Here is a 21,679-nt window from a genome sequence, read left to right as displayed (position 1 = left end):
TTCATATAGAACATACTTTTAGAACGGTTGACAAGTAATTACTTAATTAATGAAAAGTAATACATTTTTACGTCTAAAATATGCAAACTAAAATATAAATAAAATAATATCGTAAACACATGATCCCGAATGACTAAGCAAAGTCATATTACCCATTGACAAACTCAGAATACCTACTTACTTACTGAATACCTACTCGGAGAGTATGCTATTTCGGATGCAGCTGTATTTTTTTTTAATGCTGCAGGTCTAGTAAATATGAAGGTACTGCAGCTCATCTGGTCTGGTCTGGTCCCCGGCAGGTCTGTGGGTTTAATCCATCTGTGATCTGTGTGGGTGAAGACAGAATATTTGAGCTTCGACAGGTGTGGAGAAGGAGCTCTCCTCAGATGAAGCCGTCATCCTACACTTAGCCTCTGCCATTCCCACAAACGTGGAAGTGTAGCAGATGAGATAACATGGCTAATACACACACATGTGACCCACATCATTTTGGTGTAATCCAGTACAGTAATCACTCTTTAAATATACTTGAATAAACTATAATTTCCTCAATGACAGGCTGGATAGAACGCTTGGCCTCCACAACAACCTTATTATCTTTGACAGTTTCAATATTAATATCCCATCTCCGGCAGCCAGCTGCGGGTTTGCTGCATTTCCCATGCTGAGGTTTGAACTTTATCCTTGATGTTTAAACAGTCTTCTGGACCTTAGCTGATGGGCGTTATGCGCTGAGTATGTAGCATGAAGGCTAAAAGCTAAAGCTAGCGTGACTGTGAAAGGTATTGCTTTGGTTTTGAAGAGGAGTTGAAAATTACAGCACATGTGTTACTATGTAATTTGAACACAAGGAGACATTCGTCTGCTCTTTTTTCCTGAGGGTTGAACATCACTGCTTTGTACACACCTGTGGCTCTGTGGGGAGACCTGTTGAGTGGGCCTTGTTTTAGAGGAATTAGGTCCGATATGCTTGTCCTTGAACCTGGCCTATGCACTTACCTCAGCTTGACCAAAAAATGTCAACTGAAGCGGCTATTTATATAACTAGAACAATCAAACCCTGTCACGTCGTGTTACAAAACACACTGCCTCAGTTTGCATGCTTCCGTTTCAGCTGTTTGCTTTGTGCTGTGTGAATGAATGTCTACGGGAAAATTCAATAAGCATGACTATTTTCTAAAACAGAGAAATGAAGATTTTAAGGTCCACATCCTTCTTCCTTTTTCTTTGAAAAGGCACAAAGAAATAATGGTTTGTGCACATACTCCATGCCTTCAAGCTCTCCCCTCCTTCCCAGATGTATTTAAAGTATCTCTTTGTATAAAAGGTAGATGTGGTTTTTTCAACAGGTTTCATCAGTTGTTTGAGGAAATTGTTAGTGTGTTCAAATCATTGGCACTTGCTCAACTAAATTTAGTCATCTGATATTAAAATGGAAGCATCTGGCTTGTATTTAAATCACATCTCTGATATACTGTATTATTTTTCTGTTGTTTTGAATGGGTCATGAACTGCATTTTTTATTATTTTATAATGTTCTCTGAGGTTCACTTATAATGTTAGTGTGATTTTACATAAAAAACCAAAATAATTTAGAAGTAATGGGCTATTTTATATCCTGTTTTTGAGCCTATAGGCGGGGCACAGATGGACGCTGCTGTGACGTACTGTGAAAACAACACGGGTCATTTGGGTTAAAAACTAATAAATACTCAGTATATCAAAACGGTCTGGAACAGACAATGCATAAAGTGGCAAAAGCACGTTTACTCACACTTATGTGTTGCGGCATTACTCTTGGATCCACTCTAGTCAGACTCTTACGTCTTCCCCTCCTCCTACTTTAAGTGAGTATCGTGGGTGCGGCTAAACAGGAAGTGATGTAGCAGCAGGCGTTGATCTTCTCCTGTGGAGGCGGTGCTTAGCCTGAGCCTATAGGCGGGGCACAGATGGACGCTGCTGTGACGTACTGTGAAAACAACACGGGTCATTTGGGTTAAAAACGAATAAATACTCAGTATATCAAAACGGTCTGTAACAGACAATGCATAAAGTGGTAAAAGCACGTTTACTCACACTTATGTGTTGCGGCATTACTCTTGGATCCACTCTAGTCAGACTCTTACGTCTTCCCCTCCTCCTACTTTAAGTGAGTATCGTGGGTGCGGCTAAACAGGAAGTGATGTAGCAGCAGGCGTTGATCTTCTCCTGTGGAGGCGGTGCTTAGCCTCACTATTATGTCATAAAGTGGCACATTCCAAAACGAGTCGTTTTCTGAGCTTGGTTTAAATAAAAGCTGTTTTTAAACTAACGAAAAAAGTTTTGAGTTTTGAAACATAGAGGACGTTTTTATAGTACATTGACCTGTTATATGTCAAAAGATTGATTTCTCAGTTCATGACCCCTTTAAAGCAGTTCCCAAATAGATTTCCGCCATCTTTCTGACTTTGTCAATGGGTAATATGACTTTGCTTAGTCATTTGGGATCATGCGTTTATGATATTTCTAATTTTACATTAGATTTGATTTTATTTAGATTTTAGTTTGCATATTTTAGAAATAAAAATGAAGTTATTAAATGACATATGTTCACAAAACACATGAGCATGAGTGAAAAGAATGTATGAGTGTTGTTTTTGTTTTTAGTGTCTAAAACGTTTTTTAGATGAATTGAAAAGAAGTTGAAATATACATATTAAATTAAAAATTGTAATTCAATTTCAATGACAATTTAAAATAGCAACTAACTGAAATAAAATAAGTTGAAGTACCAAACATGTTGAGAGTTGCAGTGAATCTGATTAGACCTGTCATGGTGGTCTGGGTAAGATGGTAAAAAAATCATGCATCTACACTTAATTTCAACAACAAGTAGCACTAAAGGAAGCGTTCTGTTATGCAGCCACAGCTGTGAGTGCTGAGACCACACAGTGACTGAAACAAAACACAATGCACCTTTATCTGTCCGTCACAGGCACAATGACTCGAGTCTGCACACGCAGTGACATGAAACTCAAAATGTAGAGCGTACACATTATAGACACGTTATAATTTGATATTTTAATCACACAATTCTATTACTGAGTTAAAGTACCTCTCTCTTGGTCATTAGTCTAAATATGTAAATATGGTCTGCTTTGTATGTTGACATGTTTTTGTATTAGTGTTATTTTAGTTTTATTTATATAATACTGTAGTATTTATAACATTTTTAATGAGCTTTTATTTTTATATTTTCAGTTTAGTTTCAAATTTTAAGTTTTAGTAATTTTGGTATGTGATTTTGTGAATTTTATAATTTTTTTTAATGTTTCTATTTTTAGTTTTAATATATTTTTATTTCAGAGTAGGTTTCAGTTATTATGCTATGTGCTTTTGTAATTTTTACAAGTTCTTTTTATTTCTATTTAGCTTGAATTCTTTTTTTTTTCAGTTTAAGGTTTTGTAATTTTAGTTCTTTAACTTATTTTATTATAGTTATCTAATCTTTATTTAGATATTTAGATATATATTTATTTTCCTTTCAGCTTTATTTCAGTTAAAGTTTTTTTTAATAGTTTTAGTTAATAACAGAACTGCTAAGTAGAGCAAGCATTGCTATTACTATTGCTCATATTTGGTGTTAGAAGTTGTTAAAAAGTATTAGATCTTCCCTACTGACAAGAACCCACTTAAAACCCAATGTTTTTTCATTCATGAATATGGCAATTGCCTATTTTACCCAATATTTGTTTGTGCTATGTGTTATTTTGTGCTTATTGTAATATTGTGTTGTTAGCTTAGCAATAGCTAACATCAAACTTCAATTAAAATCAAACTATAGCCACATCTATATTCTTCGAAAGTACAAAAACAATACTTTTTACTACATACAACTTTATTTAGACTTAAATCTTTGGCTCTTAACTAGTCCTTCAACTAGTGACAATTTCTGGAACACATTCTAGATTTATCCCAGAGTCCAGTCTGGAATTGGTAAAGTGAAGCTGTGTCTTGTGGAGCACAGACTGCGAGGGTGTCACATTTCACAACAGAGGATCCGGAGCTCTGTGTTTGGGAATGGAGTGCTGCTTCCTTTTAAGGACGATGGAGCGAGCACAGCAGGCCCTCCTCCTCCTTCTCCTCCTCCTCTTCACAGATGCCATTTCCTGAGTGTTTGCATTCTTCTGGCTCTCTGCGTTTCTGTGATTTCAGGAGAAGAGTGGGATAAATATTACGCGAGTGATGTAAGGGTCTGCAGCCCACGCGTCCTAACAACGTCATTGCCACTTCCTGTCCCGGTCAAACGTTCAGTTTGGGTAACTCAGGAGAAAAATATCTGGAGCTCAGAATGCAGCGAAGGAGTTATGGTTAGTGTGGCACCATGTCTGATATTGTCACTTTTTAAAAATAAAGATTTTACAGGCTGAAACCAGTGGATAACTTTTTTAATTAAATTGCAAAAAAAAAAAAAAAAAGATTGCCATTAGTTAGAAAACAGGTATCCCCACTCTAAGTTTTACACTAAACGTTTTAGGTCAACTACTGTCATGGTGGAGCACCAGTTTGATGAGAAACGGGTTAGTTTATGCCAATCTCTGCATCTGAATAAAAAAAAAAAAGTGTCTGAATTCACACTATTCATAAAACAATAAGTGAAAAGTACCCGGATGACCTATACATCTTCTGCCGGGATTCTGAAGTGTGCATCCAGTGGACACTTTCCTATCCCATGAGGCCATAGAAGAGGAGTTGTGAATGGCAGTGAAGCATCGCAATGACAATATGGCAGATGTAGTACATCCAGATTTCATTCATAATACACACATTCATACTATATAGAACATACCTTTGAAAAATCTCAAAGTTCATTCATCATCAAATGTAAGTATGTACTCAGACATGAGGTGACTTCGGATGCTCCAAAGTTTATTCACTTACCTGAACAATAACACGTCCGGTTTATTAACACAGACATTTGAAAGTAACTGTCGCCCCATAGAGCCTGGATTACTAGTAAGTATGTTCAATCAGACTGTGTTTTTTTATTTGAATTTCAGTCTGTTCCTCACACAAAGTTTTCCTATGGCTTCAGAAGACTTGAAATGTAGAGTACAGACCATTTTAATTATAGTTTTGCAGTGTTTTTGTGTCCTTTTTGAAGCTTAAAAGCCTTTATTATAATTGTAATTATACAAGCGACTAGCACAATCCTTCAAAACTCTCCTTTTATGTTCCACAGACAAAAGAAAGTCATATGAGGGTGAGTACATTTTTTTTTATAGCTGAACTGTTTCTTTAAGAAGACATGAATCAGTGCTTGAAAATGAAGACAGGACATGATGATGAAGATGACTATAATGACGATGGCAATGATGGTGCAGTTATGCGACCTCATTGCGAGGCCACAGAGCGAGGCCTGTGTGTACGTGCGCATATCTGTTTGTGTGTGTGTGCGGGTGAACACGTTTGGTACAAAGTAGCCCAAAGACCAGCTGCAGTACAGATTAGAGGTTGTGTGGTTTTCTGGTTGACTGGATTGTTTCTCATCTTTAGCTGTTTCCTCTCTGACAGAACTCCTATGTCTTATCTGAGCGCCACAGCCTTTCATGAATCTTTATGTAGCTCTGTTGCCATGGGCATCGCTGTGGATACACAACCTGATACAAACCAAGAAGAATGGCAGAAAGATATTTCAGAGAAAAGACACAGTTCAGACCAAAACTGCTGAAAGGTTACATGAATATCAATGGCTATTTTATGTTTTATATTAAATCTGTGTCCCTAACATTAATGTAAAGTAAATTTTAGCATAGCTATTGGTTGCAGCATCAGGAAACTCTATTGTCAGAGAAAAATAGCGGGTAACAATCTCCTGTCCTGGCAGGCCTTGGACTGTCGGGGCTGGATATTTGTGTTTGTTTGCCGAAGTTTTCAATGTTTACTATACCATTACCAGAACAAACTGCTAAACTTTATGTCCAACCATGGGAATCAGAAGAGAGGTTTTTGAAGCCAGTATCCTGGCTGTTCAAGTCAAAATTCGAATGCCCTGTTGGAAAATCCAGCTTTAGTGATTTAGAACATTGCAGCTGGTCCAAGCTGGTTCAACATAGTTTAGATTTGAAATGCCAGCTGGCAGGGACCTGACTGGGCTGGTAGACCATCTTAGACCAGTACGAAGCCATCTATCAGGTTCCAAAAACCAGCTGGACCTTAATCTGTTAAGTTTTGCTGCAGGCCAGTTGATATTGTAGTTTCTCAATCATCAAAACCAGTCTGAATGGGCTTGGACCAGCTACAAATCAGGGTAACACTTTACAATAAAATTTCATTTATTAACATTAGTTAACTACATTAGTTGAGATGAACTCCGCTGCAATGCCACTCTCTCATGATGCACACAACAGTAAGTGGATGCTAGATTCTGGTTTATAAAGTTTTAAATATGTATAGGCATCTTTACTATCAGGCCACTCTGAAGCAAATCATTCCCGTGGACACAATAAGGCCTTTTACATAAGGCCTGAACATGCACTGGCACACATGATAACCCCCTGATTGAATTAGCTCAATGCTATACGACTTCCTGTATGGAAAGCAGATGAAATTCTTATGTCTTATGGCAACATAGTTTCATAATTTTACATCTGAGCAAATAACCAGGGAATTATTTTGCAATACTTAATGACATCACTGCGCCCTGTTGCCAAAAACAATATTGTTATCAAAACAATGAGCAACATCCCAATCCTGATAATCCTGACATTTCACTGTGAACCTCCACACCTTGATTGTGAATCCTGTTGAGTGCAATCTGTGACTGTCACGTTTCGCACACTGTTAACAGGCCACAGACATCCTGAAAGACAGCTCGCTCGGAAATACTGAAGTGTGTTTAGTCATAGCAGAAAAATAATGACTCAGAGACATGCCGATGATATTTTTCATCACTTCAGTCAGCATATTGTGCCAAAGCCACTTTGCTACACGTCGCAATGTACGTTATTTTTTTGGTTGAGACAGATGCAATTTGTGATCTGTTACTTAATTGATTTTGTATGTTTTTATGTATGGTTTAAGTTAATGCTGGGGGTTATTGACTGGCCAGAAACACTCACTCTGGGCTCTTTTGCCTCCTCCCCTCCAAACTATTATCACATACTTGACCTCCACAGGTCAGGAAAAGGGAAATCGAAAGCAGGGTCACATTCTAACAGAGAAGCAAGATATTATGCTGACCGTCTGATACTTTTGAGAGGAAATCGGTTATGCTGACCTTTCAAGCATAACTTGACAATCGCTTTACATCCTGTTGTGACGTACTGAGATGGTGAGGTTTAATTATTTATTAAAAGTATATGAATTTATTTAATTTCATATGTGTGTGTGTGTGTGTATCAACATCAGCCCCTGTAATAATATGATTGTTCATCTTGTGCAACTTTTTCTCTAGCTGCTCTCCTTTCTTTGGAGAAAGATATGCCCTGGAGATATTGGATCACATATCCTGTGTCTGTGTGTGTGTGTGTGTAATGTCATGGAAGTGGAACTGAGAGCGTTGTGCTTTAATAAGCGCTGCGCTGTATCGTGTGACCTCTTGGTCATGGCCCCAGGGACCTCCATTCTCATTACAAACATCATTCATGGTGCTTTGCTGCAGATAGGGGCAAGTTTAAAATTTCTAATTTGCCATCAGACAGTATATACAAGTCAGGACGATATAAAATCTTCTTTCATTCTTTGAAAGCAACTGATAATTCTCTGTGATTTTCTGACAAAGTAGAAGGGTTATGTACTAACCACATAAATAGCTGCATTCACTCCAGACATGTCTGAGCATTTTCTGGATACATTAAAGCCCTGCACCGATTCTCAGTTAAATGAGTCATGTCTTAAATTTCTGATCTCCTTTACTGATTCCTTTATCAGATTGTGTTCATCTCTGAATAAACCAGTCTATTCTGTAGTGTCTGCATATTCTGTTGTGCCTTCAGGTGCAAAGATGTTTCATTGTTTTTGCTACTTCCTGCTTCCCTTTTGAGTGCTTATACCATGTTTTTTTGTAGTGGTTTGACCTCACAGTTCCATATTTCACAGAGGTTCTGTAGAGAATCACTCATTCTTGTACTGTAACGGTAAGATTTAACAGTGAGTTCAGTGTATAGTCAATTAAAGAGTAGAATATGAAATCCATATGTAGCTGGTCTGGGTGAAATACCAATCTAAAAGATTGCTGGTTGTTGGCAAGGCCTTATATTGTTTATATTTACAAAATATGACATGATGTACCTGAAAATAAGATCATAAATTGAAAGCCAGACATTATGATGAAATACTGTCAAGTGCTTTTCTATCAAAGAATCCTTTCAAAATTATGAATCGTTCACAAACAGAACAAGCCTTAACATACACAACTCTGGATGAATTAACTTTTCCAGGCCTAGAAATCAAAATGTTGAAATCCCAGATATTTCCAGGTTTTCCATGACTGTGAATATCCAGCTAAGAATACAAACATGAGGAAGATGAACTGAAGGAGATGAAGACAGAATATGCAGAAGAGGAAGAGCAAGACATTCCTTATTAAACGGTCGAGACAAAATGTTCCGCCAATGGCCCACGTGGATATAGGGCAGCTAAACAACAGGACCCGTGGAAAGCCAATTTAACATCTATTCTTTTAAACTAACTAGTATAGTCATATCTATTTTTACATCAGTAGTAGCCTAGCCTACTTATTTTATTAAATTATTCATTAGATTCTAGTACTTATTCCATTGCTACTTGTCACTTTCCCAATTCAACGATTCTAATGTTACTAGCAACAAATCACAAACTTTTGCAATTTAAATTTCAATTGAGTAATATTCCAGTTACTTCTTATTCTAGTTTATTCCATGGTCTGTCTGAATACTGGATTCTGACTGGCTGGCAGGTATGCAGTAAAACCGTTTAATGCACAGGTAGTTCCAAGTCAGTTTAATCACCGTTCTATATTAATGCGCTGCTTTAATTGATGCACACTAACCAACATGCATCACTTGCACACACACACACACACACACACACAGACAGAGAGAGAGAGAGAGAGAGAGAGAGAGAGAGAGAGAGAGAGAGAGAGGTCGGAGATCACAGACTGTGCTGCACACTAGGGGTTGATGTGGTCTTACCGCACTATTTCATCTCTGTGTATGATTTGAAGCGGGCAGAATGTTAGCGCTAACGTGCCGTAACTGATGAAAATAACTGTCATTTTTACCCATTCGGTCAAATATTGTGCTGCAAAGAGCAATACTAGTTTTAACTTGTCTATAACTTGGCAAATGACTATGGAATAAGCGGGATAATCAACGGCTAGCCGTGCATTAAAGGATTTAAACGCGAAGCCGTTGATTATCCCTTACTTATCTATGGTACTAGAACTTACTTTATAGTAATTAGCATCCATTTTAGTATTAGTAGTAGCTATTTATGAGATACTAATATCTATTCCATTGTCACTAGTATCATTATCAATAACTATGTATTTAGTATCTAATTAATAAGTTAATGAGTAATTGAATTGAAGTTAGTTGCTATTAAAATAAGTGCAATTATCTATTGAATAGTACTAGTGAAAAAAATATGCTAGTCACTAATGGATTAGGTACTAGTAATAAAAAATTATTAGCATACATGGCACAATATTTAGGTATTTTTAAGGAATAAATGCTAAGCCGGCTTGCCATAATACTTGTTTCCATCGGAGAAAGTGAAGACGACTGAATGTACAATTTGCATAATAGGAACAACCTACAAAACGCTTTGCACGATTTCATTGCCTCCTCATTTGCGGAAATATTAAGTATGCAGTTAAAGTCTCCACTTTAATTGGCGATTGGAGGACTCCATCACCTCCGAGAACGTTCCCGCCTTCTGATTGGCCACCTGAGAGCGATTGCTTCATCGGCTCCGCCCACTCGGCTCCTCCCTGTTGCTTTCGCTGCTTCTTATTCCAGTACTGATTTTTAAGCGAGCAGTGACACGACCATATCAGACAGCGAGAAAAGCGGGATTGTACTGCGTTTAAGCGGTTTCTGCGTGAGGCTACGGAAGAGCCGCTTCAAGTTTCTGAACATCTGGGCAGAGATGTAACAGTTTCCTGGCATTGGCGTTGTGTTTTTGTTGCGTTTGTTGTATTTGTTGTGGGGACCTCCCTAAAGCTTCAACTCAGGAACTCTGACATTCCCTGTCTTGGCAGCTACACTGTTTTCCTTTTGCCGCAGTAAGTCTGGAGTTTATAGATGATACAAAAGAGCAATTTGCCGCATTTTACAATGACTTTAAGATCCTTGCTTTGGCTAACGAGTTGTCATGGTTTTGAACATCGTTACATTTTTTTGCTACAACGCATTTTGTTACATGCTCTTTTAAATAGTGCAACACTGTAACCCTTTTTGCAGGGTGGTTTTTAAACGGTTTAATCCGAAATTATTCCCAGTTAATTGGGGACTTGTATTTTACTGCTTAGACAACCTAATTAAACAAACTGCGTGTTTTTTTCTGAAAAAGTTTTAAAAAACGTTTAGAATGTGATTTAATCAGTTACTCATTCAAAAGTGACCACTGACATGTTTACATGGATAATGACCGTGATTTGTATGAAACAAATTTTTTGTTCATAAATTATTATTAGACCCTATACACATTACATGTACAGTATATGTTAGGTGCATTTGTATATTGTATTATACATGGTTTAATGTTCACAAATGTAACCAGTGGGATTAAATGGGATAATGGCGTTGCTATTGCTTAGTTACAAAGTTCAAGCATTTTAATTTCACTAGACTAGTCTTGACTTTGTATTAAACGCTGGACTGATATAAAAGACCGAAGGTTTTCGGTGCTGGTACAGCACATTTATACTGTCACATATCTTCCCACATGTGTTTTGTTGCCTTCAGCAGCAACATTTTTGTGTGTTACAGTGTGCAGAAAATGGCAACTGCTCTCAGTGGACGCCCACCTAACAATCGGAAAGGCCGTATTTTAGGCATTATTGACGCCATCCAGGACGCTGTCGGACCCCCCAAGCAGGCGGCCGCGGACCGCCGGACCGTAGAGAAGACATGGAAACTCATGGACAAAGTAGTAAGTGTCCTGAGTATGTTTACAGTCTTGCTGCCGATGACGCAACAGTGCTTCCTCTTCTCTCCCGCGCTGAGAGACTTTTCCATGAAGTCGGTTGTTTGGAAGCGTTTGTTTGATACATTGTAGCAAACTGTTTACTGTCTGGCGGCAAACTCGAGAAGTTTGTTCGTTGCTGAAATCCACCCAGTTAACTTCTATCTATCTATCCATCTATCTATCTATCTATCTATCTATCTCACAAGTTATGTATATTATAATTTTAGATATAATCAATAGACAAAATATTTTTCCACTATATATATGCAGTCCTTTGTAATTTGTGATTTTTCAATTTGTGTAATATATACAAATGTGTGTTTAATATAATAATATAATATAATATATAATATGTAATATTTATTATTTCATAAGACACGCTTTCAAAAACATTAAAAAATGTGTGTGTGTGTCTATGTATATATATTATTAGACACACACATACATATAACAAAAATATAAAATTGGAACTTATATATCTCACAGAAATGTATATTTTGAGCGCCCTTTTTTAACATGTTTTATATATAAAAAGTAATAAAACATGTATTTATTTTTTTTATATATGTAGTCCTTTTGTGATTTAAAAAATATTATTTATATATTAATGTATACATTTATACTATATCTTATGTGATTTATTTCCCATGCATCTATCATTACTATATTTTATAGAAGATTTGTCAGAAATACCACCTACCTTTTGAATTTTTCTTTCTTTCTTTTTTTTTTTTAATAAATTGATTATTGAAAATTGCCGTTTACTTTGTTCTCAGTGAAGAGGAGTTGGTTTTTCTAAGCAGCGATGTGTGTGTGTTTTTTTTAGGTGAGGTTATGTCAGAACCCCAGACTACAGCTGAAGAACAGTCCTCCGTACATCCTGGATATTTTACCTGACACTTACCAGCACCTGAGGCTGATTCTGTGCAAATATGAAGAGAACCAGAGACTTACTCAGCTAAGTGAGAATGACTTTTTCAAAGTGTACATCGACAGCCTGATGAAGAAATCCAAAAGAGCAATCCGCCTCTTTAAGGAAGCCAAGGAGAGAATGTATGAAGAACAGTCACAAGACAGGTAGGATGCTTTTTATATTTCACTTATGGTCCATTTTACACATGGTCTGGTCAGTGTTTTGTCCATTACAAAGTGAAGCGAAAGGAATAGAGCAGACAATTCACTTTTGTTCACTGTTGTGCATCATGCTTGAGATGATTGCAGATGGTTTTTAAGATCATCTTTTAGAGTTATCACGGTTGTCAGTCTCATAACTCGTACGGCCTTTCTTTTTGACACTGATCTTTTGCCCTTTGAACGTCCTGTTGGATGGACATAGACATAGGAGAGGTCAGATGTGACTGGTCTGTTCGTTGGGTTTCCTCTGGTGTCAGTTTGAGTCATGGCTAATTATCATGGAAATCCAACTCTGATCAAGAACAGCAGCCCTAATGAAAGAGACTGACCCCCTCTGAAACTAAACCCTTGGTGGGCCGGGCAGACTCTGCGCAGAGGCGAGAACAAAGCGAGAGAGATTATTAACAGAGAAAGTGTGTCTCGGGCATAAGCTGACACATGCAGAATCCTCTCCCTGAGGGCCATTAGAGCTCTGGGTCAGCCTGTGCTTTTCAGACATGAAACATGGCCCTTGACTACAGAGGAAAATCTTAGCATCTGGTTTAGAGCGTAGCCTCACATCAATTAAACTGCATTTAGGCCACTGACTATTTGGGAAAATACTGCACAGTTTGAAAACGTATCATAAGGCGTTTGATACTGCCAGCAGATAGTGTTTCAGCTATTGGTTTATATCCCAGTGCTTTTGATTGGCAACTGTGGCTCGGGTTTTGGCAGAAGAGTTTAATTTTAGTAATGCTTTCGATCCCAGTCTCACCAGATTCTGCAGGGGTGAGAAGATGATTGAAATGAAATTTTTGTGGGTTGATGGAAAGGTAAAGCAGCATTTGTTAGCCTGCGGACACCAACTGACAGGCCGTCCTGGCATGCTGTCGTATTCAGAAGCTGTGACTCTCGCTCTGGACAGGAGCAGGGATATCGGCTGACAGCTCCTCCACATCTGCTGTGTCATTCGTGTCTTAAATCTCTGGGGAGAGATCCTCTACTTTGCCTTCCAGCCTTTGGTTCCCTGTTCCACACAAAGGGGGGATAGAAATGTGTCCTTTTGCAGATTACAGAGAGGAAGGGAGGGAAGACAAAAGGTCAAGAAATCGAGATGAGTGCAGGGCTTAACAATAAGGATGGTTTGATGGCCCAGTGCTAGTTGATGGAACTGTCGATAGTCAGGTTAGTGCTGTGCTGTCAGGGTTTCTTATGATTGATGATCATGTATACATTTTTTGTGGCTTGTAAACGGAAATGTTTGGTTTTCTCACACTGAAAATCTGCTAATTTAAATATGTTGCCACGGTAACATCTGGCTGGCTCACATAGATTTTGTTTTTTTTATCTTGAGCGCAATAGTTATAATGGAAATAATAAATGATAATAAAAAATAAAATATAATAAATATAAATATATATATGTAGTATATAGTATATTACCATTTGGAATATATAATTTAATAGGAAATAATATTAATACATATACATTAAGTTACAGTAAGAGAGGAGGGAAACAGGAGAAAGAGCCATGTGAAAAAGGAAGGAGAGTTCACTCATAGTGCAGTGGGGCTGCAGGGAGACATCAGTACAAAAGCTGGTCCCCGGCCTGTAGCCAGGCATCTTCATAGAGGCCCCGCATGTGCTATAGTAATTATACTGCAACTCCTGAGACCAACAATGGGACTCTCTTTTTCTCTCTCTCTCCCCCAGCACCCTCCTGCCTTATGTATAATCTCTGGCATCAACGTTAGACAGTCAGTGGAGGACAAAATAGTTCCTAAATAACTTATAATGCCTAGTTTTGTGGTGTCATTGTGATTCAGTCCACAGATATGCTCTGAAAACTTTTTTTAAACATTAAAAGTAAAAAGTTGTAAAACATTTTATTTTTTAACCCCTTTTAAGTATTTTCTTTTTTATTATACCCTGTTTTTTTAAACTACACTATTTCATTGTTCACCACATCTGTGTTACTATTTTTCTGTGTTTGTTTACATTGTTGGACAGCTGTGGGCAAATTACAACAACAACAGAAAAAGAAGAAAAATTTACCATAAAGCCACTGATATAACAGTGGGGAAAAAATGAATGTGGTCTTTCTTTGTTTCATTAACTGCACAGTTTTTAATAGCTATTAAAAAGTATCGTCATGGTGATGATACAGACACCCATCTTCAGACTGTGTGCTGTATTCTAGCAATGTCAACCCTGTTTGATAATTATCAGAGGATTGCTGAGGTTCTGAGTTTCTCCTCTTACTGGAAAGATCTAAATGCATTACTATCTATTAGTATTGACATTAAGAAGTGGACAAAACGGTGGTCTGGAACAGAGATGAATAGGCCGGATGTATTGAATCTAGTCGAGATTGGCAAGCTTTGTTGTATCTGGGGCTGAGGTGGCAATCTTAAGCCTTGCAGTGTTGGATCTCTCATGCTTTAATCTCCTCAGTGTCTTTTTTGGTGACAGAGATGGAAAGCATTGTGGAGAGAAGCGTGAAGCCATGCAGTACACGCCGAACTTCGCTGAAGCCTCAGACTTGGCCTCATTGACGTGCTTGCTTCTCAGTCGTCAGGCATCATGAGAAGATCGGCAGATGTTTTAATGTTCCTGTGGCTTTGAGGTGTGAGCAGATGACAGAGAGACTGCTCTCAACAGAGATAGAGACTTCAGATGCGCTGTTCTCAAACTCGCAGAAGAAAATATCTCTGAGGTTTGGCCTTTAAGCAGGCCACAGACAGTGGGGACGGTCCATGGAGCTGTTTTGCATTCACACTGACTGTGAAATGACAGTGTATTAACCCAGTTCCTTACTCTACCTCTTCCAGCCTCATCACATCCAAAAACGAACATTTTTTTTAAAGCTCTGAGAGCCCTTCAAGAGATCTAATTCCCCTCTGAGAAAGGTAATATACTGCACTTGCTCACAAGTGGCAGCCGTCTGTTTAAATCTCCTTTCTCAGCTTGCTCGGTTTAAAGCCGCCTAACAGCTACGGAACATTTGGGGAAGTTTTTGCTTTCCGCAAATGTGCTAAAAGTGAATTTTCTTCCCAGCTTGCACCTCTACTCCTCTAGCACCTGTAAACCAGTGTAGGTGTTAACACCATGATGTGATGTTTGAAATGTTTTATTTCCTTAAAGCACAGGATACTGAATAACCATCCTTAATTTGTGCTTGACCACAAGCTACTATGTTCTCCGAATCTCCGTGCAGATGTTCGATGGATAAACACAATGCTCTAGTTGCTGAAACAGACTTTTTTGGACCCCATTGCCGTCTGCTGTGAGTAAACAGAATAGGATCTTTATGTTACAGTACAGGGGGCAACAGGAACGTCACGGGATGATGCATGGACTGAACGCTGTCCTGAAACAGACTGAATGTCATAGCTAACGCAGCAGCAGATTTGATGGAAAAGGTCTCTGATGTAGCTTTATCTCAAGACTTCGTCTGAGCTGGTGATGAAAAGCTGAAGTAAAAGTGCAGACCTTGATGGAAACGGAGCTCTGGATTTGAAACTGCTACGTAGAGGAACTGAGAGACCGGCATGCCTTGTTTTCTTTGACCTTGAGTAAGCACATTGTAGAGAGCATCTTTTAAAAGGTTAACTCTGTTATTTTTTCTGTGCAAGCAGAAGTTAATGTTCAGCGCTTTCTTCTTCCCTAGGAGAAACTAATTATAGGTTAACTTATTTGGTGGATGAGCACAATTACCCATTCTCCAATAGTTTCTGGTCAGAAAGACTTTTCACTATGCATCAGATTATTTCTCTGTTCCAATTTCATTATCTTTCAGGCTCTTGTTTTGTCTTTTTTCTTATGTATAAAAGATGTTGGATCCTTATAAAATACCATTATAAAACAGAAAGTTCCAGGAAGCTGATTGGAAATACCATTTTGTTGTTTACCTGTCATGGACTAGCCTATATCGTCTTGTTGAAAGGTGGCATTTAATAAGTTTGATTAATGAAATAGTTTTTTTTTTCTTTAAAAGTTTGGGGTTAGTAAGACAAGTCTCTTATGCTCATTAAAGCGGCATTAAATTGCTCAGAAATAGTCAAAACAGTAATATTGTGAATATTATTACGATTTAAATAAAATTATTTATTTTAATGTATTTTAAACTAATTTATTCCTGTGACAAAACTGAATTTTCAGCAGCTATTAAATCAGTCTTCAGTGTCACACTATCCTTCAGAAATCATTCTAACATGCTGAAGAAGATGCTGGTGCTCAAGAAACATTTCTTCTTATTTTCTATGATTAATGTTTTAATATTGGTGCATCCCTAGTTTTAACATAGCACGACCTCATACCTTATTGCTTTGTATACCTTATAGTATACAAAGTAATTATTGACTGCAATAATGTCCAATGTGAGCCAGACCTAGGCACATGATGGCACATGATGGACTGCAGCAGGGCATGTCACCCCTTGACTGGAGTTAATTGGAGTTATTTACAGAGTTAGTGAATGCCCTCCCACGGAGAATGAAAGGAAAATATATCCTCCCCTCATCTCAGAGCCTGCAGAACAAATGGGCCCCTCTCCATCCCCCAGTCTCAGCCTTCTCCAGCTGCATCCATCACACACAGGAACAATGAAGTTCAAATGGCCAAATAACAGTGGAATAGAGCCAGCTGTTCTACTCTATTAGGGGTCTCCCCACTCTCTGGTCACTCTTTCATGTTTTCCCGCTCCTTTTCCTTTACCCATTGTGTAACATGTTTGTCCTGCATTGGGGGCTCAATTAAGTCCTCTTGTTATTGCGATCATGTTTGTTTATTTCTCTTAAATTCTTAAAGCCCAGTGCGTGATTAATGAGCAGAGGTCTGCATTTGGGTAAAAGCGCAATTAGCAGCACTCAGTCTACCACCAATCACATGGCACACCACATATCACAACTCCCCCACCCCACCATGCCTCGGTTACCGCGCCGTCTGCTCTGCAGTGTGATGATGAGTTTCATCTGGTGCCCGGCTAATGATGGAAAAAGCTTCATTAATGAGGAAGTCACGGACCAATTCCAAACCTTAGATCTAGGAGATACCACTGTTTACTGCTTTGAATTGGTTTAACTGGAAAAGACTGAGCTTCCGAGAAATTCAGAATAAATTCATTGTCTATGTTCTCTGTAGTTTAACTGGATGGGAATTCTCAAGATCCCAAAACTTATCCAGGCCTTAAAGGAAGTGGGTTGCAAAAAAAGGCTGGGGCCAGAACCGGAAAGGAAAGACGTTGGGATATATGACCTCAAGAGGAAGGGCAAACGCACACATACACACACTCTTACAAGACAGGACATCTTTATACTGCAAATCAGTGGCATTGAGTGCGGATATCTGTTATGATTTTTGCTCACTCGGATTCTGTTGTACTGTGCCACTTAACCCTCTTTTCAGTCATCTGGAGGAAAACTCAAGGGGGAAGTGCCCCATAACATCCTGTTTTTGTGTTTTCCTTCCACAATTATCCTTTTTCTGTGAACACAAACACATTTATGTCAGAATACATATATACGCAAGTACACAAATGCTTCTAGCCAGGAATGCAGTTCATAAATCAAGGGTTGGTCATTAGCAGAAACTTTTTTTTTTTTGGTCAACTACTTGTTGTTGCTAATGTATTATTTTAAATAATTTTGTTGACTGATAAAAAAAAAAAAGTGTTTTTTAAATATATATTTAGAATTTAAATATCGGTCATTTAAAGTATAGGCTAATCAGTTTATCTGTATATCTGACAGAAATTAATATCATTGCATCCCTAAATGGCAAATTTGAACTCAGTCATTCTCTTGAGTTTCGAGGTTTAGTAGGTTACCGCCACATTAAATTGAGCATGTTAACGGGTGAATGGGACTTCAATGCATTGCAATTCGTTGGCCAAGCTTTTGTGTCTGTGTGCTTGTGTAGAGTATATTTCTAGCCTTCTAATGCAGTGAGCTGATTTCAGATACAGAACCCACCTGTCCTTAAAACACACATCACCCTTTTGTCTTCTTGGTTGTCTCTTTGTGCCCCAGCCCCCTGAAATTTGGGGTTCAACCTTTGCTGGTCTCATCTGGAAAAGCTTACAGATGGGACGCCTCCTTAAATGAACATCTAATGAATTATCAGCTTTTGAGGTTTCATTTGTATCTCTGTTGGTGGTTTTAAATGTCAACATCTGCTCGCCTCTTCTTGCTCTCTAATATCTCACTTGTTTTCTCCATCTTTACCTCTCAGTCTTTAAATTCTACGTCTCAGGTGTCATAGGGCGCTGTTGTGCTCGTGAACTGTGTAGGTGAGTGTCACACTTTCCACAGCAGTGAAAATGTGTTTCTCTGAAACCAGAGCCCCATTTGTGACGGCTTCTTGTTATCTAAGTGACTGCAAGTGAGTGTTGGCTTGGCCCTGTTTTTTTTTTTTTGGTGCGGGCAGCAGGTGGAACTTCAGGGTGGATTCAAATCAACCCAAACAGCAAATCAATAGTAGTCTCGACAGCTGCGTCTCAAGTGGTTAGGTGTCTTGTAGAACGAGAGTAGAGCAGAAGATGAGAGAACAAGCCTTAAATTTGTTCCCATGTTTGCTCTACTTCTAGCAATGTCCCGTTTGAGCTCTGGGTTAGGTCCATTGTGGCAGATGTGTGCTTTAAAGAACAGAAACCTGCTTTGTTTCCAGCAAGGTGCTTGGGGAGTCGGGTGTGTGTGTCCAGTCTGGAGAGGGAATGAGGATTTGTTTAGTGAGGTTTTACTGGTGTCCATATGGGACTTTGTTGCGTTTTTGTGTCTGTATGGTGCTGGTCTTCTGGGAGTCTGGCTGATGTGCTTGATTTATTGTGATGTGTTTGCCTCTCTATGTTTCCTACTCATATACTGTGTATACACAAACAAACACAAACATCAGCAGGCCATCTGAGCCCCAGTCACCATCCACTGCTGTTGAGAATGAAATCCTAGAAGGCAGACTGTGAACAAACAAAACTGAGCCAGAGCACTTTAACATGCTAAATACATACGGAATATATCCTTATACCCACAACATGTTTTTCTTTAAAGAAACCCTTGAGTTTTTTAAAGAAATGTAATACTTTTGTTCAGCAAGGATGCATTAAATTGAAAGTGACAGTAAAGACATTTATAATTTTACTGTTTCAAATAAATGCTGTTCTTTTGAACTTTGACCGCATAAACGCATTTCATTACACCAAATACACCAAATAATGTTATTTTTAGCAACATCATATGACCCCTTTAAAGAATCCTGAAAAAAATCTGTTATGGATTATACAAAGTGCAACTGTTTCAGCATTTATAATAATTAGAAATGTTTCTTGAGCAGTAAATCAGCATATTAGAATGATTTCTGAAGGATCTTGTGACATTACAAACTGGAGAAATTTTGCTTGGCCATCACAGTAATTAATTACATTTTAAGGTATATTAAAATAGAAAAGTTGTTTTAAACTGTAATAATATTTCACAGTATTACTGTGTGTTTTTCATCAAATAAAACCTGGGTGAGGCTTCTTTTAAAAACAAAACAAAAAAGCCTCCCTCCAACTCTCATAGCTGTCACCATACATTGAGTTGATTTCAATGAAACATTTGCCTGCATGAGTTACGATAAAACCTCAGGCTTGTAGTTTTAAAGCAGCCACAGAAGAACACCTGCCGGAGCTCTGAACGCCTTTTGTCTTTTCCCGCCGTAAAATTGGTGACCTCATCAGAGGGCCACATAAACGCTTCTGTCGGGCTGCACGTTGTGCTGTTGAAGTGCACAGGATGGAAACTCTGAGCTGGCAACGGCTTTTTTCTTTCTGTGATCAGAAACCTCCCGTAGACTCAACTCAGCATAACGTGGCCCCGAAACTGCCTGCAGCACTGTGACCGACTCGCTACCTCAGTGTGAAAGCCTATTTAAACTGTCAGACTAGATTAGGCCTTCTGGGATCGGTTGCCTCCTGTCCGTCACTCAAACCAAGAGATGTGTCACTCATAGTGGGGTCTGAGAGACGTTTGTGAAGTGTGTGGTCTCGTCAGTTATCCTTTGCTCTTAAACGTATGATTACATGATGACCAGTTACATTTTTTGTGATTCAGAATTCCAGGAAGAAACCACCTAGCAACCACTGATATCACCCTAGCAACCACATAGACATTTTTTTCTTTTTTTCTTTTTTTACCGATATGTCTTAAGTGATGTGTCTTAGGAAAACAGAAAGGCTACTTCATTAGCTTAACAACTTTTAAGCATATTTTTTATTTAGAGTAATCAAATTCTTGGATATCTCAGACATTTCCTTAATTAAAACATCACGGTTAAGTGCTTTGACATGTTCGCAGTGCGAGTGTCTGAGGGTGTGTGTTAGGGCTGCACGATATATCGTTTCAGCATCGATATTGCGATGTGCGCATCCGCGATAGTCACATCGCAGGATGTGCGATGTTTAGTATACTGATCGTTATATTTATACTGATTGTTTTCTTTGCTCACACACAGACACGGTGTCTACACCGGACGCAACAGCTGTACAGAGATACCCATTTTAAATTAATTTTGTAGAAGAGCTACTGCAAGGGATTTTCAGTGCTGGAAATCAATTTATCCTTTGTTGAAACTTCCGCGTCGTCGCGGAGACCGCAGGTCAAGGTTGCTTAGCAACGGCAGACGCCACGAAAGTGCAAGCTCCCGAGCGCTTTGGAAAGAAGGAGAACGCGGCGCGGCTGGCGTTTTCTATGCGTTTTTAGGAGTGACATGTGAACGTCCCCAAAGTCTGTATACATCGGACGTGACAAAGCGACCGTTACAAATCTTTGAACTTTGTGTCAGTACACTGTACAAAGGTACAAAACAGATTTCAGTACTTCAATAGGTTGGTATATTAACATTATATCAGTTAATGAAATTACGGTATTTAACTGTAAATTTAAGTTAAAAAACCTAAAACATTGCTACCATATTTTTTTACGGTAAAATTCCGGCAACCACAGCTGCCGTTTTTTTACCGTAAATTTTACGGATTTTTTTTTACAATGTACGTCATAAATAGAACGAGGCATCAGTTTACTGTCGGGATTTGTCGTGTCACGCGCAATGCAGTGTAGTCCGTCACACAGCATCACTGATTACAATGGGTTCTATTGTATTTTGTCGCGTCCGCTGTAGTCACGGTGAGAGCCACGCAGATGCACGTGAACACTGAATTCTGTTAACTTCTGCGTCTATTTGTGCCCGAAATACTGTGCTCTGCAAGTATCCTTATAAACACAGATGCTTATGGCTTAGGTGAAGTTAAACAATTGATAAAGAAAACGGATGTGTAACAGTATATTGGTTCACAGCAGTTTAATGTTCCTGTTGCTTTCTCTGTCATGAACGTTAATCAAACAACAAAACACAAAGAAAAATCACTTTTGTAGATT

General features: G+C 38.5%; 1 protein-coding gene across 1 annotated transcript in view; it reads left to right on the top strand.

The window, feature by feature from the left end:
- The first annotated feature begins 10,006 nt into the window (after nucleotides 1-10,006).
- cblb (Cbl proto-oncogene B, E3 ubiquitin protein ligase) overlaps nucleotides 10,007-21,679 on the top strand; it is a 62,662-nt gene continuing 50,989 nt past the window's right edge. The window contains exons 1-3 of the mRNA XM_016558398.1: nucleotides 10,007-10,249; nucleotides 10,956-11,118; nucleotides 11,981-12,231. Of these exons, the coding sequence (XP_016413884.1) occupies nucleotides 10,966-11,118; nucleotides 11,981-12,231 (404 nt within the window). The 5' untranslated portion in view covers nucleotides 10,007-10,249; nucleotides 10,956-10,965. The remainder of the gene's footprint in view (nucleotides 10,250-10,955; nucleotides 11,119-11,980; nucleotides 12,232-21,679) is intronic.

Source organism: Sinocyclocheilus rhinocerous, unplaced genomic scaffold (assembly GCF_001515625.1).
Source record: "Sinocyclocheilus rhinocerous isolate Xijiao unplaced genomic scaffold, SAMN03320098_v1.1 scaffold767, whole genome shotgun sequence".
NCBI classification, from domain to species: domain Eukaryota; kingdom Metazoa; phylum Chordata; class Actinopteri; order Cypriniformes; family Cyprinidae; genus Sinocyclocheilus; species Sinocyclocheilus rhinocerous.
Note: the sequence above shows the minus strand (reverse complement) of the source record. Positions and strands in the feature narration are given on the sequence as shown.